General features: G+C 40.5%; 1 protein-coding gene across 1 annotated transcript in view; it reads left to right on the forward strand.

Annotated features, from left to right (window-relative positions):
• SLC40A1 (solute carrier family 40 member 1) overlaps positions 1-18,788 on the forward strand; it is a 59,494-nt gene extending 40,706 nt beyond the window's left edge. The window contains exons 5-8 of the mRNA XM_075829937.1: positions 5,791-5,917; positions 7,122-7,364; positions 9,826-10,488; positions 12,961-18,788. Of these exons, the coding sequence (XP_075686052.1) occupies positions 5,791-5,917; positions 7,122-7,364; positions 9,826-10,488; positions 12,961-13,277 (1,350 nt within the window). The 3' untranslated portion in view covers positions 13,278-18,788. The remainder of the gene's footprint in view (positions 1-5,790; positions 5,918-7,121; positions 7,365-9,825; positions 10,489-12,960) is intronic.
• Positions 18,789-21,955: the final 3,167 nt, after the last annotated feature.

The raw sequence follows: 21,955 nt of genomic DNA on the forward strand, positions 1-21,955 counted from the left end.
GCTAATCCAAGCAGGAACAGAGGTCTTATGATTGGAGCATCGTACACAAGAACAGAAAGAAGGAGATGAGAAAGCAGTGAAATGCTTAAGCAAATTTCTAAGGTCCTGTTCACATCAGCGTGGCTTTCCGTTGAGGGGTTCCGTCGGGGGAACCCCTCAACGGAAAGGCAAATCGAAACCTTATCTTCCGTTTGTCGACTGCGCTATTGATTCCGTCAAAACAGAACCCTTTCACAACGGTGACAAACCATTAGCAAAGTTTCCGTCACCATTGAGATCAATGGTGATGCAAACGGAAGCTAAGGTTTCCGTTTGCCTTTCCGTTGAGGGGTTCCCCCGATGGAAAGCTCCAACGGAACCCCTCAACGGAAGGGCAACGCTGATGTGAACAGGCCCTAAGCAGTTTTTCATAGCAGTCAAAAAGCTTACTGCGATTGCACATTCCTGTCTTTGTGCAGTAGGAAGATCTCTTTTTAACAAGAGAAATATACAGTGCATTCGGAAAGTCTTCAGACCCTTCCAATTTTTTCACATTTTGTTATGTTGAGGAATTGTGCTAAAAAAACAACAAATTTATTAAAAATGAAAAACGCAAATTTTGCATGGACATATGTATTCAGACCCTTTGCTATGACACTTGAAATTTACCTTTGGGGGCCTCCCATTTCTCTAAATCATCCCCTGTCTATATAAGGTCTCACAGCTGAAATTGCGCATCAGAGCAAAAACCAAGCCATGAGGAAGAAAGAACTGCCTGTAGAGCTCAGATACAGGATTGTGTGGAGGTACAGATCTGGAGGGTACAATATAACATTATTTAACTTGCATGGTGGACGCCGTAAAAAAAAACGTTAAACGCCAGAACCGCTATTTTTCTGTCACCTTAGCACTAAACAAAATGTAATAAAAAGTGTTTAAATATTCGAATGTACCAAAAAATTGTACCAATAAAAATAACTACAGATGGTCCTGCAAATAATAAGCCCTCACATTGCTCAATCCACGAAAAAATAAAAACGTTATGGCTTTCAGAATATGGCGATACAAAACGATTAATTTTTTTTAAACAAATCGTTTTTTTCTTTGTAAAAGTAGTAGAACATAATAAAAATGGCATAAATTTGGTATTGCCATAATCCTATTGACCAGCAGAATAAGGTTTAGTTGTCGTTTTTACCGCACGTTGAAAGACATAAAAACGAAACAAAAAAAAAACAATAGAGGAATCACAGTGTTTTCCAATTCCACCCCACAAAGAATTTTTGTTCAGTTTCCCAGAACATTATATGGTACTTTAAATATTGCCAATGGAAATAACAACTCCTCCTGCAAAATATAAGCACTCACATCACTCCATTGACGGAAAAATAAAAAAGTTATGGCTGTTGGAAGGCGGGGAATGAAAAATAAAAACAAAAAAACTAATAATGGCTGCAGCGGCAAAGGGGTTAAACTTACAACACTCCACATCTAGAAAAGTTTTAAGTCTGCTAGTTGCCACTGTTTGGCTCAACAGACTCACATTTTTTTTATTTTTTTTGGCCTCTCGTCTCTCTGGTGAAATACATTCTGGGAGATCTACTTTTTCTATCTCAGACATTATTTCACACAATGCACCATAGCAGTGAATGCTTTAGGCTGGATTCACACATCAAGTTTTGATGCAGTTTTTAGTGCACTTCCTTAAGCCACAACCAGGAGTGGATACAAAAGACAGGAGATGTATCAATCTTTCCTCTATAATTTTCCTGCCTTTTTTCACCCCTGGCTTTGGCTCAAAAAACTGCATCAAAACTGCATGTGTTTGCAACTGCTATGTTTACAACTGCACTAGGTTTTCCATTATTTTGTTCCCTCAAAGGAACAGAATAATGAGAAAAACTATAGTGCCAGATCTGATGCATCTCGTACACCAGTGGCGCCCAACATAACCAATTGACTTTAGAGAGCTCTATCGGGTTTCCTTATTTTAGTTTGTCATTTTGCCAAACAAAAAATCGTGTTGCTGCTGCGCTATTTTGTCAGACAAAAACAACTAAGGGTGCCCCCGACGAAAATGTACACAGAGCCTAATAGAGACAATGAACCAGCACAGACTTCACCGAGATGTGAAAACTACTTTCTGTGAGATCTGATGTCTCATGTGGCAGAAATGTTTCAGAGAGCGCAGGTACAATACGACGCAATACTAATGTGTATATATATATATATATATACACACTACCGTTCAAAAGTTTGGGGTCACCCAGACAATTTTATGTTTTCCATGAAAACTCACATCAAATGAGTTGCAAAATGACTATAAAATATAGTCAAGACATTGACAAGGTTAGAAATAATGATTTTTATTTGAAATAATAATTTTCTCCTTCAAACTTTGCTTTCGTCAAAGAATTCTCCATTTGCAGCAATTACAGCATTGCAGACCTTTGGCATTCTAGCTGTTAATTTGCTGAGGTAATCGGGAGAAATTTCACCCCATGCTTCCAGAAGCCCCTCCCACAAGTTTGATTGGCTTGATAGGCACTTCTTGCGTACCATACGGTCAAGCTGCTCCCACAACAGCTCTATGGGGTTGAGATCTGGTGACTGCACTGGCCACTCCATTACAGATAGAATACCAGCTGCCTGCTTCTTCCCTAAATAGTTCTTGTATAATTTGGAGGTGTGCTTTGGGTCATTGTCCTGTTGTAGGATGAAATTGGCTCCAATCAAGCGCTATCCACAGGGTATGGCATGGCGTTGCAAAATGGAGTGATAGCCTTCCTTATTCAAAATCCCTTTTACCTTGTACAAATCTCCCACTTTACCAGCACCAAAGCAACCCCAGACCATCACATTACCTCCACCATTCTTGACAGATGGCGTCAGGCACTCTTCCAGTATCTTTTCAGTTGTTCTGCGTCTCACAAATGTTCTTCTGTGTGATCCAAACACCTCAAACTTCGATTCGTCTGTCCATAACACTTTTTTCCAATCTTCCTCTGTCCAATGTCTGTGTGCTTTTGCACATATTAATCTTTTCCTTTTATTAGCCAGTCTCAGATATGGCTTTTTCTTTGCCACTCTGCCCTGAAGGCCAGCATCCCGGAGTTGCCTCTTCACTGTAGACGTTGACACTGGCGTTTTGCGGGTACTATTTAATGAAGCTGCCAGTTGAGGACCTGTGAGGCGTCTATTTCTCAAACTAGAGACTCTAATGTACTTGTCTTGTTGCTCAGTTGTGCAGCGGGGCCTCCCACTTCTCTTTCTACTCTGGTTAGAGCCTGTTTGTGCTGTCCTCTGAAGGGAGTAGTACACACCGTTGTAGGAAATCTTCAGTTTCTTGGCAATTTCTCGCATGGAATAGCCTTTCATTTCTAAGAACAAGAATAGACTGTCGAGTTTCACATGAAAGCTCTCTTTTTCTAGCCATTTTGAGAGTTTAATCGAACCCACAAACGTAATGCTCCAGATTCTCAACTAGCTGAAAGGAAGGTCAGTTTTATAGCTCTTCTAAACAGCAAAACTGTTTACAGCGGTGCTAACATAATTGCACAAGGGTTTTCAAGTGTTTTCTAATCATCCATTTGCCTTCTAACACAGTTAGCAAACACAATGTACCATTAGAACACTGGAGTGATGGTTGCTGGAAATGGGCCTCTATACACCTATGTAGATATTGCATTAAAAACCAGACGTTTGCAGCTAGAATAGTCATTTAGCACATTAACAATGTATAGAGTGTATTTCTGATTAATTTAATATTATCTTCATTGAAAAAAACTGTGCTTTTCTTTCAAAAATAAGGAAATTTCTAAGTGACCCTAAGCTTTTGAACGGTAGTGTATATATATATATTTATTCTAATTGCAACATGAGACTAAATAAGATCAAAGGAGAGGAAGCGATTAAAGGGGTTATCCCACCACAACAACATCATCTATCCACGTGCGAGCTGCAGCTCCATTCATTGCCTGGGACTGCCGGAGATAGCCGAGTGCTATTTTTTATTTTTTTTTGCATTTTGTGTGTTTCTTTAAACATTAATGGCGAGGGAACGGTGAAAAATTCTGAAGATTCATTACTGTGCCAAAGTTTTAGGCAGATGTGGAAAAATGCTGCAAAGTAAGTATGCTTTCAAAAACAGAAGTGTTGATGTATATATATTTTTTTATCAATTTACAAAATACAAAGTGAATGAACAGGAGACAAATCTAAATCAAATCAATATTTTGTGTGACCACCCTTTGCCTTCAAAACTGCATCAACTCTTCTAGGTACACATGAACAAAGTCATGGATTTTGTAGGATTATAGTCCGGTATATAATTAACCAATTATACCAAACAGGTGATAATGATTATCATTTTCATATGTAGGTTGAAACACAGTCATTAGCTGTAACAGAAGCAGCGGAGTAGAAGGCATAAAACTGGGCGAGGAACACCCAAATTCTGCTACAAAGGTGAGGTTGTGGAAGACCGTTTCATGTCACAGGTCCACCATGGCAAGACTGAGCACAGCAATAAGACACAAGGTAGTTACACTGCATTAGCAAGGTCTTTCCCGGGCAAAGATTTCTAAGCAGACTGGGATTTCAAGCTGTGCTTTTCAAGCTCTTTTGAAGAAGCACAAAGAAACGGGCAAATTTAAAGGCCGTAGATGCAGTGGTGGGCCAAGGAAACTTGCTGCAGATCAAAGACCCATCATGCTTCCGTCCCTTCGAAATCGGAAGATGTCCAGCAGTGCCATCAGCTCAGAACTGGTAGAAACCAGTGGGACCCAGGTACACCCATCTACTGTTCAAAGAAGTCTAGCCAGAAGTGGTCGTCATGGAAGAATTGCGGTCAAAACGCCATACCTTCGAATTGAAAACAAAGCGACTGAACTATGTAGGAAAACATAGAAATTGGGGTGCAGAAAAATGGCAGCAGGTGCTCTGGACTGATGTCAAAATTTGAAATAGAGCGGTACAATAATGAGTGTCTGCAGGCAACAGTCAAACATGGTGTAGGTTCCTTGCAAGTTTGGGGCTGCATTTCAGAAAATGGTGTTGGGGATTTGGTCAGGATTAATCCTCAAAGCTCAGAAATACAGGTAGATACTTAGCCATCATCCAATATCATCAGGGAGGCATCTGCTTGGCTCCAAATTTATTCTGGAGCAGGACAACGACCCCAAACATACAGCCAATGTCATTAAGAACTATCTTCAGCGTAAAGAACAAGGAGCCCTGGAAGTGATGATACAACTCCCACAGAGCCTTGATCTCAAAATCGAGTCTGTCTGGGATTACATAATGAGACAGAAGGATTTAAGTAAGCGTGCATCCACAGAAGATCTGTGGTTAGTTCTCCAAGTTGTTTGGAACAACCTCCTGGCCGAGTTCCTTTCAAAACTGTGTGCAAGTGTACCTAGATGAATTGATTCTGTTTTGTGGGCAAAGGGTGGTCACGCCAAATATTGATTTCTGTTCTGTTAATTTACGCTGCATTTTGTTAATTGATTAAAAAACTATTAACACTTCTATTTTTGAAAGCATTCTTATTTGCACCATTTTTCCACAACTGCCTAAACTTTTGCACAGTCCTGTAAGTATATCAAGAAGTTATTTTCATTTATTTTACCACTTTAAAATACCCTTTTACAGTTGTAACCAAAATATAAGATCCATTTAATTAAAGAATGCTATGGTGAGCTGCGTCCCAATTATTTTCACAAAAATAGTAATAACTATACATGGCTAAGGCAATAAGGTAATGTATTAGCAAGTGACATCTGAACCTTTTATTTTGTGATTCTAAAACAGACCCTCTGCTACATCCTGGTTATTACTATAGCAAACATTGCAAATCTGGCCAGCACTGCTACAGCCATCACAATCCAGAGGGACTGGATTGTTGTTGTTGCTGGAGATGACAGGAGCAAATTAGCAGGTAAGATCTATTTTATGAATAATACTTCAATATTTTTTATATTCACACATTTGTAAAATAACATATAATTTAAGAACCATGAATGGGAAAAGGCTGTAATACTGTGAACTGCTACTACAAGTGTGTCGGCGATTTGTAGTATGAGCAATGACAGGAATGAAGGGGGAGCATCGCTCATCTGAGTGCCACGGGCCCTTCGAAACAGCTGATCGGGGGGTGCCGAGAGTTGGAAATTGATGGCCTATCCTGAGGATAGGTTATCAATTTATTCGAACTGGGAAACCCGATTGAGGGGTTAAAGAGTATATGTTGATACAAAACAAAAATGACAATGTCTCCCTTTGCAGATGTAAATTTAATGCAGCCAGAAATGTTGTGTAGATTCAGCCTATTTTGGGTCTGTTCTTCTTCATTTCCACATTTAAATGTTAATTTTTCTCTCTCAATGCTTGCTAAGTGGTGTGCTGTGTACTCTGAGCCAATGTCCCCCCTCCTTGCCTGATATTTACGGTTTCACTCATTTCATTCACACTTTTTGTATGAGTGAGGAAGGTCTCTGAATAATACGGCCTTATTCACATGAGCGTGTCTGATTTGCGTCCGTAAAAAAATGAGCTGTTTTTCATACATACGACTGTGCGTGTTGCGTCAGTGTGGTTTCCGTGTCTTACTTTTCTTGTTCGTGTTTCTCCTCTGCAAGCACTTCATTTTTTGACCTCTGCATTTCTTTAGCAAGTGATGCATGAAAAATGGACAGCACGTGGATGTCGTCCGTGTGCTGTCTGTGTTTTTCACACACCCATAGACTGCAATGGGCGAGTCTGAGCCGCAAAGACGGACAAGAATAGGACATGTGGCGAGTTTCACGCATCGGACACACGCTCCGTGAAAAATCACGGATGTTTGAATAGCCCCATTGAAATGAATTGGTCAGTGTGCTGTCAGTTATTTAATATGACAGCACATGGACGTCAAATACGTTATGTGAATAAGGCCTAACAGAGAGCTTGCAGTCAAGGAAAAAAGATCTTCAGGCTTCTGGAAGGTGAGGAAGATGCCTCTTTCTCAAATCGGATATAGTAAAATGTTTCCTGCATACATTTATTATTTATGCCCAAAAAAAATAAAAATAAACGGTACACAAAAGTTTGTTCTCAGACTGATTGGATTGAATTTATTATTTTTGTTTATGTTTTAACGACAGACATGAATGCAACAGTGAGACGAATCGACCAGCTGACAAACATATTGGCTCCGTTGGCAGTTGGACAGATAGTGACCTTTGGTTCAGCGGTTATAGGCTGTGGATTCATTGCTGGTTGGAACTTGGTGTCAATGTGTGTAGAATATTTGCTACTTTGGAAGGTCTACCAAAAGACACCAGCCTTAGCTATTAAAACTTTCAAAAAGGGTGACGATCAAGAATTGAAACAATTAAATATAAAAGGTATGGGATGATATATTTCTCTTCTTATGTATACTAGGAAACGTGCATATATACATTGCATAAATGAGTACACCCCTATGAACATAACATTTATTTCTATTTCATCTATCCTGTTCCACTCCTGAATGTTTGGGGTCATTGTCGTGTTGACAAAGTGCTTGACATCCAATGTTGAGGATAGCCTCTTCTCTTTCAATATTTTGCTGTACACCTGGGAATTCATGATAACATCGATGAAGTATAATACACCCACACCGTTCGCACATGCCCAAATAAGAACTTTACCTCCGCCATGCTTCACTGTGGGAACCATATCCTTTTCACCATACTTCACCCCTTTAATATGCCATCCATTTAGGTTGTTATTAGATACAGATTGATTGAGATTGGTCTCATGAGACCACAGTATGGATTCCCAGAAGTTTTAACCCTTAACAAAATAAGCTAAAACTAAACGGGCTTTTTTGTGCTTTAGCAGTGGCTTCCGGTGTGGAGGGTAACCATGCATTCCACTTCTATGCAGGATATGTCTAAGGCCCTGTTCACATCACATTTGTTATGTATCTTTAGCGTATACACCAAGAAAGCTTCTGACGTGCATGCTAAACATATCCTTAGGGCATTAATAGCCCAACAGTGTCCTTTGACCTCTGTCAGACTTCTATACGTTGGCATACGCTTTTTTAGATATAGAATATCGTAGTAGACTATGATATTCCTTACAATGGAATCCTGCAAAAATACTTATACAGTGTGGTATACTTTTGTTTTTAACACGGATAACACATTTTGGGCATCTATTCAATGTATACGTCATGAGTTTTTTAATAGCTTTTCATGACGTATATGTTAAACAGGTGCCATAATAGTCTATGGGTGACAGATGCCAAACAGTGCCTGTCACCCATAGACAAATATTGGATCCGTTTTAACACATATCTCATGAAAAGGTCATGAAAGTTAATGATGTATACGTTAAACTGATATCATAATAGTGTATGTGTGATGCCTCTGTTCACATCTGCGTTGGAAGCTCTGTTAGGAGCCTCCTTTGCAGATTCTGTAGTTTTTGACACACAAAGTAGCGCAGCATTCTGTGACTCCAGTTTGGCTTGACACAGCTTTTGCCAGCTCTGAGGCACTTCCTCAGCGATTCTTCTGAACTTTTCTCAGTAAAATCGCCCATCCTGATGTGAAAGCATATGGCGACAGCCTGAACGTTTCAGAAAGCTTGGCATTAGACAATTTTTTTTTATTTATATTAAATATCTTATCCAAATAAATATTTTTCTTTCTGAAGTCTCCAGACAATTTTCTTCGATATGGTGCCATTGTTGTTAACATTAAAGGGGTTGTTCCACTATTAAATGTCCTATTCAATGTACAGGTCATAAAAAAATAAGCAATGTTTGCCATTTACAAAGTGTTAAACACACGATCCAGTGAAGAGTTATAACATTTACTTACGTGGTATGGCGCCACCTGGTGTTGTAAGTGAATAGCAATGTGCATGTCCAGCTAATGAGCTGAGTGCTGATGGACACACATGCTTAGCCACTCTCCCCACAGACCGTTCTGGACAGTGACGTAAGGGCCTCCCTATAGGAGCAGAATCCACGGCCACAGCGTCGGCAACGCTCTGGCCAGGGAATCCACTCCAGGAGGAGCCCCTGACGTTACTGTCCATATATAGACCGTGACGTCAAGGGCTTCCCCGGGCTCAGCAATTAAAGTAGCGCTGTGCCCGTGGAGTACTCGACGAGTGGACAATGAATGCTGGAGCAGGGAGCTGACGGTTCCTTGCTTCAGCATTGGATTCAACTGTATCTGCATCCTGAGAAAATAGATATAGTTGACACCAGGACATACCACCGGCCACCCAGGACAGTGGGATACCGCCCGGAATCCGGGACTGGCTCGCTGAATCCTGGACGATTGGGAGGTATGCCTTTAAATAGCTTTACTTTTCTGAAGTCTGGGAAAGCTCAGTGCAGAAGCTATAAACAGATATAACTAAGGAAGTTTTACATTTTTTACAATTTGAAAGGCCAAGGAATTAAAGGGGGTTTTATACATGACGATTATCGGGCAGATAATCTGCTGATCATATCGTTTTAAAAAAGTAAAAGATTATCGTTGTCGGTAACACATCTCCCTGTGTAAACAAGGAGACGTGCTGCTGACATGATATAATGTATGGGGACGAGCGATCGGAGTAACGACCGCTCGTTCCCATCCATAGCTCCGTGTGACAGGAGCAAGTGCCGATCATCGATGTCTCATTGATCAGCGCTCGCTGCACCTGCCGATTGTCGGCCGGTGTAAAATGGCCTTAAGTCTACATTTTTTTATATTCTGAACCCTAAAAACATTTCTAAACAAGAAATTCATATTTACATATTTCACAAGATCTGTTCATCATGTTTTTTTTTTAAGTATGAAATGTGTTTTATTTTCATAGTTGTAGATGCAAACTCAAATAATACTGAAAAACCTGCTGAGGATGTCCAGCTCATCGGAGAGAAAAGTGTGGTGACAGCTGAAACCTCTGAAAAGTCAATATGCAGTGAAAAATTTACAGAGCCCTTTCGCACCTTCCGTGATGGGTGGGTTGCTTACTACAACCAATCAGTGTTTTGGGCTGGCATGGCTCTTGCTTTCCTCTACATGACTGTCCTTGGCTTTGACTGTATCACCACTGGGTATGCTTACACACAAGGTTTGAGTGGCTCTGTTCTCAGTATCCTTATGGGTGCCTCTGCGATTTCTGGAATTATGGGAACTGTGGCATTTACCTGGCTAAGAAAAAAATGTGGTCTGGTTCGTACTGGATTCATTTCTGGAATAGCTCAGCTCGGCAGCCTCATTCTATGTGTCGTCTCAGTCTTTATGCCTGGAAGTCCATTGGATCTTACAGTATCTCCATTTCAAGACATTGGTACTCGCTTTCTGGAAGGAGAGCCCTTACCCACACTATCCCCAGGTGGTGTTCCTGAGGAATTATTCACAGCCAATATACAAAATCTTTGGAATAACGCCAACTCAACAGCTAGTGATACAGATATTTCAATTCCATTGACTTCAGTCAGTTTACTTTTTGCTGGAGTTATTGCAGCCAGAATAGGTAAGTACAATCAATTGGTAGGAATTTTGGTAACAAAAATTCACCTTTTTAATGAACCATCTTGGTTTTTGTGAAATAATGGTCTTTTTATCAAAGCCTTCTAAGGTAAACACTGACAAAAACAGTCATTGTACATAACCTGTTTAATTATTGCACATATAGTATGTTGGTTAATGGCAAGTTGTATAGGTGCTTTTCTTCTCATCTTACACTTGTCATATGGTCAATCTACTTTACAAATCAACTATTAAATATTTGATTAAAGCTGGATTGCATATATCTACAAAATTATTAATTATATTTATTCCACATCGTAATGTTACATATGGACAGCACGTTTACCCTAAGAATTTCCAATTTTTTACAGTGTCAGAGAACAAAAATACTGTAGAATCTTGTTTAACAGTCAACTATAAAGTAAACTTCTTACAGGCACACTAAAACAAATTCAAATAAATAAAAAACTCTCCCAGCAATTTCTTTTTAAATATCCTCCGATCCTATTCTGTGTCATTTTGCAGTCAAAACTGTGGAAATATATTTAAAAAGGAGGAGGAGCCAGGAGATCAGCCATTTCTTTCCTCCACCTTCTCACAAACCTTTTTCTGGCTGTACCACAACTGGCTGCAAAAGCAGCCTTTTCCCACTTCTCCGTCTGCAATAGGGGACCCAGAACATTAAGCCTTTCTGCCCCCCGCTGTCTGCCAGCCAAATAAAGAATGGGATCTTCAGAAAATGAACCCCATTGTACTCATGCAAGGTTGTCTTAGTAGCATGCAGAAAATTGTGCAGACTTACAAACACTGTGGACAAGATCTTATTTGTCAAAGGGTAATGTGGGGGAAAATAATATACCATTTTGTTATAGTATATTTTACAACAAGAATAGCACAGTCTGAAGCACTCACCTTGCTGCCAAAAATACTGGAACGGAATAGCGTCCGTTTTGACCCGATAGAAAATTGATCTGTCACAGCGGTCAAGGCTACATTATAAACATAAGCCATGATGCTAGTGTGAATGGAGCCAAAACCTGTCACAATAAATATTCCCCATGACAGTGTTTTTATTCTTACTCTAAACTGGTTGTCCCATAAATGTAGCTGCAGTGGAAATCTATGGCTCTCTGGGGCTTCCTGCCAGCCATAATAGCAGTAATTCATAAAAATATTCCATAGACTGCACTATACTACAAAGCTTGGCATCATCTGCAAAAATAAAAACCGTACTATTGATCCCATTTACTATATAATTTCATCCCATCTACTATATTATTATAACTTGTGGCATTCAGAGTAGGAATCATTGACCACAACTCCCTGGATGCGCTCTTTCTACATCAATAGACCTTATTTTAACCATGTGTCTATGAGTGACAGTATCAAATTACTTTGCTAAGTCCATAAACATGGTATCCGAAGCTGTCCCACTGTCCAGGCTTTACTTACCACTTCATAAAAACCAATCAGTTTAGTTTGATGATTGTATAGGGTGTTAAAAAATAAATAAAATGTAGCTGAATTGCTTTATACTGCATTATTTCTGAATTAAATGCCAATGTGTATGTACTTAAAAATGCCACCTACGTAAAGTACACCTAACAATGAGGAATAGCATGAACTCAAAGAAAATGGGGCGGGCATTGAGGCCTAAGCAAAGAATTGAACAGAGCGGGCATTGGGGAGGCTGTGGACCAATAGGATGCCTCAAACCCAGGACTTCTGACGTAGACCCAGGTTTGAGGCATCCTATTGGTCCACAGCCCCCTCAATACCCGCCCCATTCATTCTTTGCTTATGCTTCAACGCAAGCACCATTTTATTTGCGTACATGGGCCTCCGAGCTGCCCGCCCTGATGGTATCTACAGTGATGATGGGGATTACATATATTCAGGGATGATGGGGCTTATAAAATATAGGGATGATGGGGTTTACATATTGTAGCTACAGTGATGATGGGGATTACATATATACAGGGATGATGGGGATTAGATATATACAGGGATGATGGGGATTACATTAGCTAGCTGAGGTGCGGTCATGTGATTCTATGACCGCACGCAGAGAAAGCTAGTGGGTGGGATAAAAAACTAAAGGGGAAGGAAGAACTAGTGGGGAGGGCGAATAGACAATAAGAAGGGGGAGGAATAATTAGTAAAAAAACAGTCCTGTGTCGTTACGTAGGTCAGTGAGGTATCGACACAGGTCTGTGTAGATACTAACGCTCGTGCACGAGCCTGTGTCGAAAGAAAAAAAAACACGGAGGAAAGCAGAACTTCCGGCCAGGCAGAGGTAGGGTGAATAGGAAGAAATGTGTTCAGATTTAATACAGACTGTATATTAGGAACTTTATTCAATATTTACATAGAGTATTAGTCCAAAAATGTTGTGGAAAACCCCTTTAAGATTTGTTCAGTCCTTCTTTAATTCATTATAAAGACACAAATATTTATTATGTGTTTTTCTTTGCAGGTCTTTGGTCATTTGATCTGACAGTAACTCAGCTCCTTCAAGAAAATGTCATTGAGTCTGAAAGAGGCATTATAAATGGGGTCCAGAACTCCATGAATTATCTCCTCGATCTTCTGCATTTCATTATGGTGATTTTGGGACCTAACCCAGAAGCATTTGGCTTGCTTGTTCTCATTTCAGTGTCCTTTGTTGCCATGGGCCACATAATGTTTTTTCGTTATGCTTACAGAAATCTTGGAGTTCAACTGTTTTCTTGCTCTTCCTCTGATCCAAAAACAGTAGCAGCTGGTCAGCAAGATGGAGATTCTTCTGTTTAAAAGGGCATTAAGTTCAGTAACCTTTTATTAGCGTACGTTGTGTTGTGCCTTCTATGTAGTGAGTGTTCTCTAGATTTGTTATAGTGTTTGCTTTATTAAAAGTACTTTAGTATTTAATGGGAATTTTGATAAAACCACCAAAGATCAGAGCTACAGACACACAACTATGTTCTGGTTAGGTCGATTACTTTTTCAAACACTTCTAGGTTTTCACTGCATTTGGGCACTACGTTTGAAGTGCATGCTGGGGAATGCCCCCAACATTTATTTCTAACATGCCCATAGACTTATACAAGGCAGAGATAAACTGTATTGAAAAGCATAAAAAAAATATATGCTGTGCGGTATGTTTTATTCTACAATGGGTGTCAATGGCGGACCTCAACATACAGGGCATGCTTCTGAGGGCTTTTATTTGGTGATACTTTTCCAGCACCCCCATTGAATGTAATACCCAAACGTGGTGTGAACCAAGCATTACAGTTAACGCAAAGTTTATTTTGGACATCGGGAACTCAGTCCTACAGTAAAGGGTTTTATTAGTAAAATTATTTTCCGATTTTTATGAATGTAAAAACCAAAGCTCTGTGTTTTTTTTAAAAAATACATAGAAATACTGACCATTGTTTTATGACATACTTGGTTACATGACGGAAAGCATTTGTATCATGGTCATATCACTAATATGAAGCTTGTCAAACAGATTTCATTTATCTTCATTATGCAATATCACTGGTGATGTAAACAAAATTAAGCATATTTTAGTGAATATTTTTAGATTTTAACTATTCATTGTCCTATTGTAATACCGTATTATAGGTAATATAATGTAGAAGGATTTACATAGTGTAATATTTAATATATGTTTGAATGTATGACCTGAGCTTCACAACTGTTCCTCATACACTGGTCGGCATACCTGTAAACCTGTAAAATTCAATAGGATAACTATCTATATTGGAATACCTGTAAACTTGGTTTATCTTGGATGTATTATCAAAGACGAACCTACAGCACTATTACTGGTGCATTGTATGCTTCACTGCGGTTGCAACATCAATGTTTCTCTATGAGAATAAAATGCTGCATGGGACCAATGCAGGGAAAATCCAACGGTCTTGTAACTTTTTCCTATAGGGAAACATTGAGGTAGTGTCTCGATAACCGATCGACCACGTGTTGCAATGCAACCGTAGCCTTAGTGAATAGGCTCCTGCAGTTGAGTAGTCACACAAAGATTGTATACAAATTGTATACAAATACATGAATACTTTTCTATACCAGTTTGTGTGGAGTAGAGAGGTGCCTTTTTTATAATTTCTGACTTTTAAAAAAAGTAGTATTTAATCGATATCTAATCTAAATCCTCGCTCACTTTTCACTGCACTTTTAGAAACTGAAGCGCTGAATACATTATTTTGTATAAACTGCTGAAACATTGAGTTTGCTGGCTAAGGCTTCGTTCACATCTGCGTTGGGACTCCATTCATGAATTCCGTCTGACTTTTCCGTCAGGGAAATCCATGAACACAATCCAAACTGAAACAAACGTAAACCATAGGTTTCCGTTTGCATCACCATTGATTTTAATGGTTATGGATCTGGTGCAAATGGTTCCGTTTGTCACCGTTGTGTAAGGGTTCCGTCCTTTTGACGGAATCAATACTGTAGTCGACCGCTATTAATTCCGTCATAACTACGCAGATGTGAACGAAGCCTAAGTTTAAAGAAATAGCCATTTAGAGAAAGAGATTATTATTACATTTTACTTAGTATATGGGACTATAGTGATAATTGCTATGTATAAATCGTCATAATAATCACATACATCTATCTGATACCTCTATGAAAATATGAACTTTTTTTCACAATTATTGTTATCGTCATTATCAAAGCATTGGCATAGCTACAAAAATAAAAAAGAATCCCTAGTCATTTCAAAGCCCGTACTGTCATCTTAAAAATGTTCAAGGTCTTTACTGGCATTTTAGAAGTAGTTATTGTTAACCCTCCACCCCCATGGAGTTCTGCTGTTTTGATTCTCTGTTCATTTCTAGTTTGCTGTAGAAATATATAGTGAAGAGATACAGTAACAAAGATTTTAAGGGAACCTATCTGGATTCTAATTTTATTTTTAAGTATGTGAAAGGGGTGTTTATTACTTTCACGTGTCTTATTTTCACTGTTTTATTGCAGGCACACCCATTGTTATTGCATTTTCAGTATAGACAATAATTCAGTATCCAGAACCGTACCGCCTGCCTTCCCCCAATATGTTCCCCTGCCACGCAAAACATAGCACTTCTGGGGAACCACATTAGTTTTCCCTCTAATATTTGTACATGTATTTATGCATAGAAACTGTTTTTACAAAAAGTGTGATCGTTTTCCATAGAAAAACCAATGCGATTTTAGTATAACATTTTTACAGACAGCTTTGAAAATGGATGCGATTTGATCTTGATCTGTAGGGAGGAATATCTTCCTCAAAATTCAGTTTGGAACTTTGAGGCAGATTTTCCTCTCCCTGCACGCCGATTTTCGCGGCGATTTTCGCGCCGTTTTTCGCCCGCGGCCATTGAGCGCCGCGGGCATAAAACAGCGCGAAATACGCTTTCTCTGCCTCCCATTGAAGTCAATGGGAGGTCAGAGGCGGAAGCGCCCGAAGATAGGGCATGTCGCTTCTTTTTCCCGCGAGGCAGTTTTACTGCTCGCGGGAAAAAGACACCGACGCCTCCCATTGAAATCAATGGGAGGCGTTCTCGGGCCGCTTTTGCCGAGTTTTGCGACGCGGTTTCCGCGTCAAAAAACTCGGCAAAATATTCCGTGTGAACATCCCCTAATAGAAATTTGTCTGCATTCCTCTTGTTCAGCACAGAACTGTGTTCATAGGATTTCATGTTGCTAAACAGATCCGCGTTGATAAACACATATGTCCACGCGTAAGAATCTCTGGTTTAGCAAATAATTGGTTCATGTTTCTATTAGGGTCCTAATACACATAACCTTATTCTAAAACACAAATACAGTTATCAAAATATCAATGCTTGTATATTTGTGAACTGCATATATAAAAATTCCACAATATACCTTTATTATCTGAGTCATTTTCTTTACAAGTGCCCTGCAGCTTCTGGGCAGTCATAAGCTCTTTTATGAAGGCCTGTGTCTGCTGAACTTCCAGGCTTTCAGAGTAATGGTATGTGCACACACAAAATCAAAATTGCCTGAAAATACGGAGCTGTTTTCAAGGGAAAACCGCTCCTGATTTTCAGACGTTTTTTAATTAACTCGTGTTTTTCGCTGCGTTTTTTACACCCTTTTTGGAGCTGTTTTTCTATAGAGTCAATAAAAAACGGCTCCAAAAACGGCTCAAGAAGTGACATGCACTTCTTTTTCGTGGGCGTTTTTTTACGCGCCCACTTTTCAAAACGGCCGCGTAAAAAAACAGCCCGTCGGAACAGAACACCATTTTTCCCATGGAAATCAATGGGCAGATGTTTGGAGTCGTTCTGCTTCTGATTTTTCAGCCGTTTTTCGTCTGTTTACGGCCGAAAATAAGCCGTGTGAACATACCCGAAGGGTATGGCATTTAGTTTCCCCTCCATTGCTCTTTTAGACAAAATGGGCTCACCATGCTCATGTTCTGGAAAAGTCATACACAGATATGCAATACATACAACTACTATTGGTTACACAAAACAATGAATTGGTTATAATGAAAGCAATTCTTCTATGTTCAAGTTTAGTGTTACAATCTCTCCTTAGGCCAGTGTTTCCCAACCAGGGTTCTCTGAAACTCTTAGGACCAGGCCAGAGGACATACAGCAGGAAGACGTGTCACTTTTACAAGGATGGCACGGATTTCAGCCCGCTTACGGATGCTTGGCAAAGCAGTCAAAACATCCCAGCCAGAATATAGAGCTAGACAAAACTTATAGAATGCTTTATCTTCCCCAAATCCAAGTTTCTTTGCGGTAGGAATAGCAGGGGTTCCCTAGTAGTAAAAACAATTTTTAGGGGTTCATGGTAATAAAGATGGGAATCACTGTCTTTGGTATCTGTTTATGTTTATTAGGCATCATTCATATCTGCGTTGGAGGCTCCGTTAGGGGCCTCAGTCGCAGATCCGGCCGAGATTACCGGAGACAATAGCGCAGCACTACTGTCTCCAGTAAAAGAAAAGGAGAAGCCAACGGAACCTATTAAAATCAATGGGTTCCGTCAGCCACCGGTGGTGTGCCTTGTGCAATGGAACCGTTGCTTCCGTTATTCCCTTGTTCTGCTCCTCTGACGTAGCAGAACAATGGAATAGCGCGACGCTGGTGTGTACATAGCCTAAGATGTACTGCAGCCAGAAATGTTGTGGTTAATTTGTGTATTTGGATCTGTAAATGTTTATTTTCTCTCCATGCTTGCTGAGTGGTTTGGCTCTTCTTGGTGTGATGTCACAGCTGTGATGTGAGCCAATCAGATGTCTCCCCTTGCTGCTCTCTCTCTCTTCTTCATGCAATCCCACACACGGGCAGAGGCAGAGAGACTGTAACATAATCCCCATCCCCTCTCATAGCATGCAGACACTGAGGGAGAGATCTTGTTGCAGCTTCCCCCTTCTGGTCTATTATTTGAGTACTTAGGCCTAGTTCACACAGAGGAATTTGCAGGCAGAAAAAATCTGCTGCAAAATTCCTTCTGGAGTTTTTGAGGCAGATTTTTAGCTGCCTGCACTTTCATGCCGCATTCTTCGCTCACCGCCATTGATGGCTAAGGCAAAAAACTCTGAGAAAAACGCTTTCTCTGCCACCCATTGATTTCAATGGGAGAAAAAAAACGCCTCCGCCTCTCAATGAAATCAATGGGAGGCGGTTTCGGAAGTTTTTTGGCACTGATTCCGCCGCGGTTTCCATGTCAAAATCACCACGAAAAAACTCTGTCTATATTGAAACAGTAAGGTCCAGTTCACACAGATTCTTTGGTAGGTAAGGAGGTTTCATTTACAGAACCTGTAGGCATGGTAAGGGGAACTACAGTCTTCTGGGAGGTGAGGAGGATTAGGATAACTAATATGATATATTACAAAGTTTCATATGTTAGCATAATTTACTGATTTATTCAAAAAAAGTTTTATTAATTACACTTAAAATTTCCCCTAACTTAATCTAAATTAAATACAAAATCACTGTGTTTGAATAGGAAATTGTAATATTTAGTTTTCAAGTACTTGCAAAATGTAATAATAAACCTCATCCTCAAGCAAGTTAGAAGAACATATTCAAGTTCACTCGGAGCAGATGAAAAGTAAGAAGACTGTATTTTTCAACGGTGTGCATTTTCTATGGGAGAACTGCATTAATGATTGTATATGCACTTTTATATCTTTTTTTTTTTTTTTTTTCAGATATCTTTTCATACATTTTAAAAACTTTCTATGACAAACCAATACTATATGCATTTTAATACAAAAATATCCTAACCCTGTGTCGGTTTATGATGTTTAATAAAGATAAATTGTTGGCAAATAAAACTTAAGGCTCAAATTATTTTTAAGCTATGCATTGAAACTCTAAACACTAAACACTAAAATAAGAAGTTGGCTAGAGAAACTAAGTACCCCTGCTAAGGGAGGATTTACACGAGCGTGTGCGTTTTGCGTGCGCAATAGGTACTTGACAGCTCCATGTGTCATCATCATATGGTGCGCGGCTGCGTGCTTTTCGCGCAGCCGCCATCATTATGACACTCTGTATGTTTCTAAACAGAAAAGCACGTGGTGCTTTTGTTTACATTCATAGTTTGCTGTTGTGCGAATAACGCATGTCCCACGGAGGTGTCTCCGTGTGGCTTGCGTGATTTTCACGCACCCATTTACTTAAATGGGTGCGTGATGAGCGAAAAACGCAGAAATATAGGACATGTCGTGAGTTTTATGCAGCGGCCTCACGCTTCGCAAAAATCACGGACTGTCTGCACGGCCCCATAGACTAACATAGGTTTGTGCGACGCTCGTGAAAAGCACGCGCGTTGCACGGACGTATTACACGTTCGTGTAAATCCGCCCTAAGAAATAAAACACATGACACTGAGTAACATTTTAAAGTGGATTGACTCAGGTCGGCCACAGCTTTATTTAGATAAATTAAAGAAGTAAATAAACATGTATTGACTAAATAACGTCAATAAAACCAGTTAACTAGAGGTCACTATAACTCGAATGCTAGCCTATAACTAAGGGCATGTAGGCAAGACCAGCAATTCTAACCACCCGCCATAAGGAGAATGTGTAACCCTCAACTACACATCCCCATATATCTCTCTGACCCCCAGCCAACAAAAACAAAGCCTGCTCAATTCCATCCTGAATACAAGACAGGAAGGTGTCCAAACCGATCTCGGTAAGATGAACACGGTCAGGCAACAATAGACATTGATTATCCCCGTCCAACTGCCAGTACTCCACCCCGTGACCTAACAAAATCGGGACTGTCTAGGGCATTGACATCCCTCGCACCCTGACAAACCACTCTCAGAACAATCTCAGACAAAACCAGCACCATCTTAAGGAAAAAGGAAGGAAACCTCTCCAGGTCTGAATAAATTAGGGAAATCAGCTCCCTCAAGTGGACTGAGCACAAATCGGTTCCCACGAGATGCACCACCAACACAGTAGGCACCAGCCGATGCCTACTCATTTCCACCATCTTGGGCAAAGCCTGCAGCCAGCGCAGGCCCCGTAGACTCGTCCAATAGACTTCAGCATCAGAGAAGACCACCTGGCTGAATAGCCGGTCTATGCTCCACCCAGAAAACATACGTGTGTCCCAGTATCCAGACCAACGGGCGAGAACCTGAAAACAAAATTAGTGTAAAATCAGATCAGGACGAACATATCCAGCAAAACAATACGACAAACCTCTGCATCCAAGAGGCCCAATTCGCAGGCCGTAGTGGCAGCCCCGATGCAAAACTAATGAGTACCAAATTCGCTAGGAGGAAAACCTGCATGCACCAATGCCTTTTTGAAAACCGAGAACTAAAAACGCATAAGTGGTTTAATGTCGAGGTGAGACAGAAAATGAACACCGAGATGACGCAAGCACAAAAGTCGAATCCGAAGCAACCGGTCATGCGACGCTCGGAACAGAACGCAAAGAAACACAACATCTCCTACCAAAAACATCCGTCTTGGAGCGACTTATATGACGGCAAACACCCACAGATGAAAGAAAAATGTCCTCAAGCAAAAGACCCCCCGGGCGAGAGACACTCATGGGGACCAGCTTGGAAATGCGAAGGGCAACGAGATAACACAGCTCAAAAACCGCGGTAAATAGGAACGCCTCGAAAAAAGAAGAACAATTGACAGAAAGGGCCATAATCCAGTTTTTTAGGAGCGAAAAGGAAACCGGCCGACGAGACAGACGCCTGTTTTTTTTACTTGCAGTATAAATAAAGACTTGGTGACATCCGTCCAATCCCGCAATTTTGAGAAAAAACGCCAGCGAGACCTGGGTAACGAGGCCAAACACGTCACTCTCATGCAAGCAAATACTCCAAAGTGATAGTCATATACAGTGAAGGAAATAAGTATTTGATCCCTTGCTGATTTTGTAAGTTTGTCCACTGTCAAAGTAATGAACAGTCTAGAATTTTTAGGCTAGGTTAATTTTACCAGTGAGAGATAGATTATATTTTAAAAAAAACAGAAAATCACATAGTCAAAATGATATATATTTATTTGCATTGTGCACAGAGAAATAAGTATTTGATCCCCTACCAACCATTAAGAGTTCAGCCTCCTCCAGACCAGTTACACGCTCCAAATCAACTTGGTGCCTGCATTAAAGACAGCTGTCTTAAATGGTCACCTGTATAAAAGACTCCTGTCCACAGACTCAATTAATCAGTCTGACTCTAACCTCTACAACATGGGCAAGACCAAAGAGCTTTCTAAGGATGTCAAGGACAAGATAATAGACCTGCACAAGGCTGGAATGGGCTACAAAACCATAAGTAAGACGCTGGGTGAGAAGGAGACAACTGTTGGTGCAATAGTAAGAAAATGGAAGACATACAAAATGACTGTCAATCGACATCGATCTGGGGCTCCATGCAAAATCTCACCTCGTGGGGTATCCTTGATCCTGAGGAAGGTGAGAGCTCAGCCGAAAAACACACGGGGGGAACTTGTTAATGATCTCAAGGCAGCTGGGACCACAGTCACCAAGAAAACCATTGGTAACACATTACGCCGTAATGGATTAAAATCCTGCAGTGACCGCAAGGTCCCCCAGCTCAAGAAGGCACATGTACAGGCCCGTCTGAAGTTTGCAAATGAACATCTGGATGATTCTGAGAGTGATTGGGAGAAGGTGCTGTGGTCAGATGAGACTAAAATTGAGCTCTTTGGCATTAACTCAACTCGCCGTGTTTGGAGGAAGAGAAATGCTGCCTATGACCCAAAGAACACCATCCCCACTGTCAAGCATGGAGGTGGAAACTGTAATGGCAGGAAGGAGGAAGGGAAAGTGAGCCCTAATCTACCCACCGCCCTGTCCCTGCCTACTTGCAACGACCCGCCCTAGGCGACGGGGTACAACTGGGCGGCGGTCCCTACGCTGTCTAAGTGCACGGGAGAACAAACAGGGAACACGCAAGGGAAGGGGCAGTAGCCCACGGAA

This window comes from Rhinoderma darwinii, chromosome 6, assembly GCF_050947455.1.
Source record: "Rhinoderma darwinii isolate aRhiDar2 chromosome 6, aRhiDar2.hap1, whole genome shotgun sequence".
In the NCBI taxonomy this organism is placed as follows: Eukaryota; Metazoa; Chordata; class Amphibia; order Anura; family Rhinodermatidae; genus Rhinoderma; species Rhinoderma darwinii.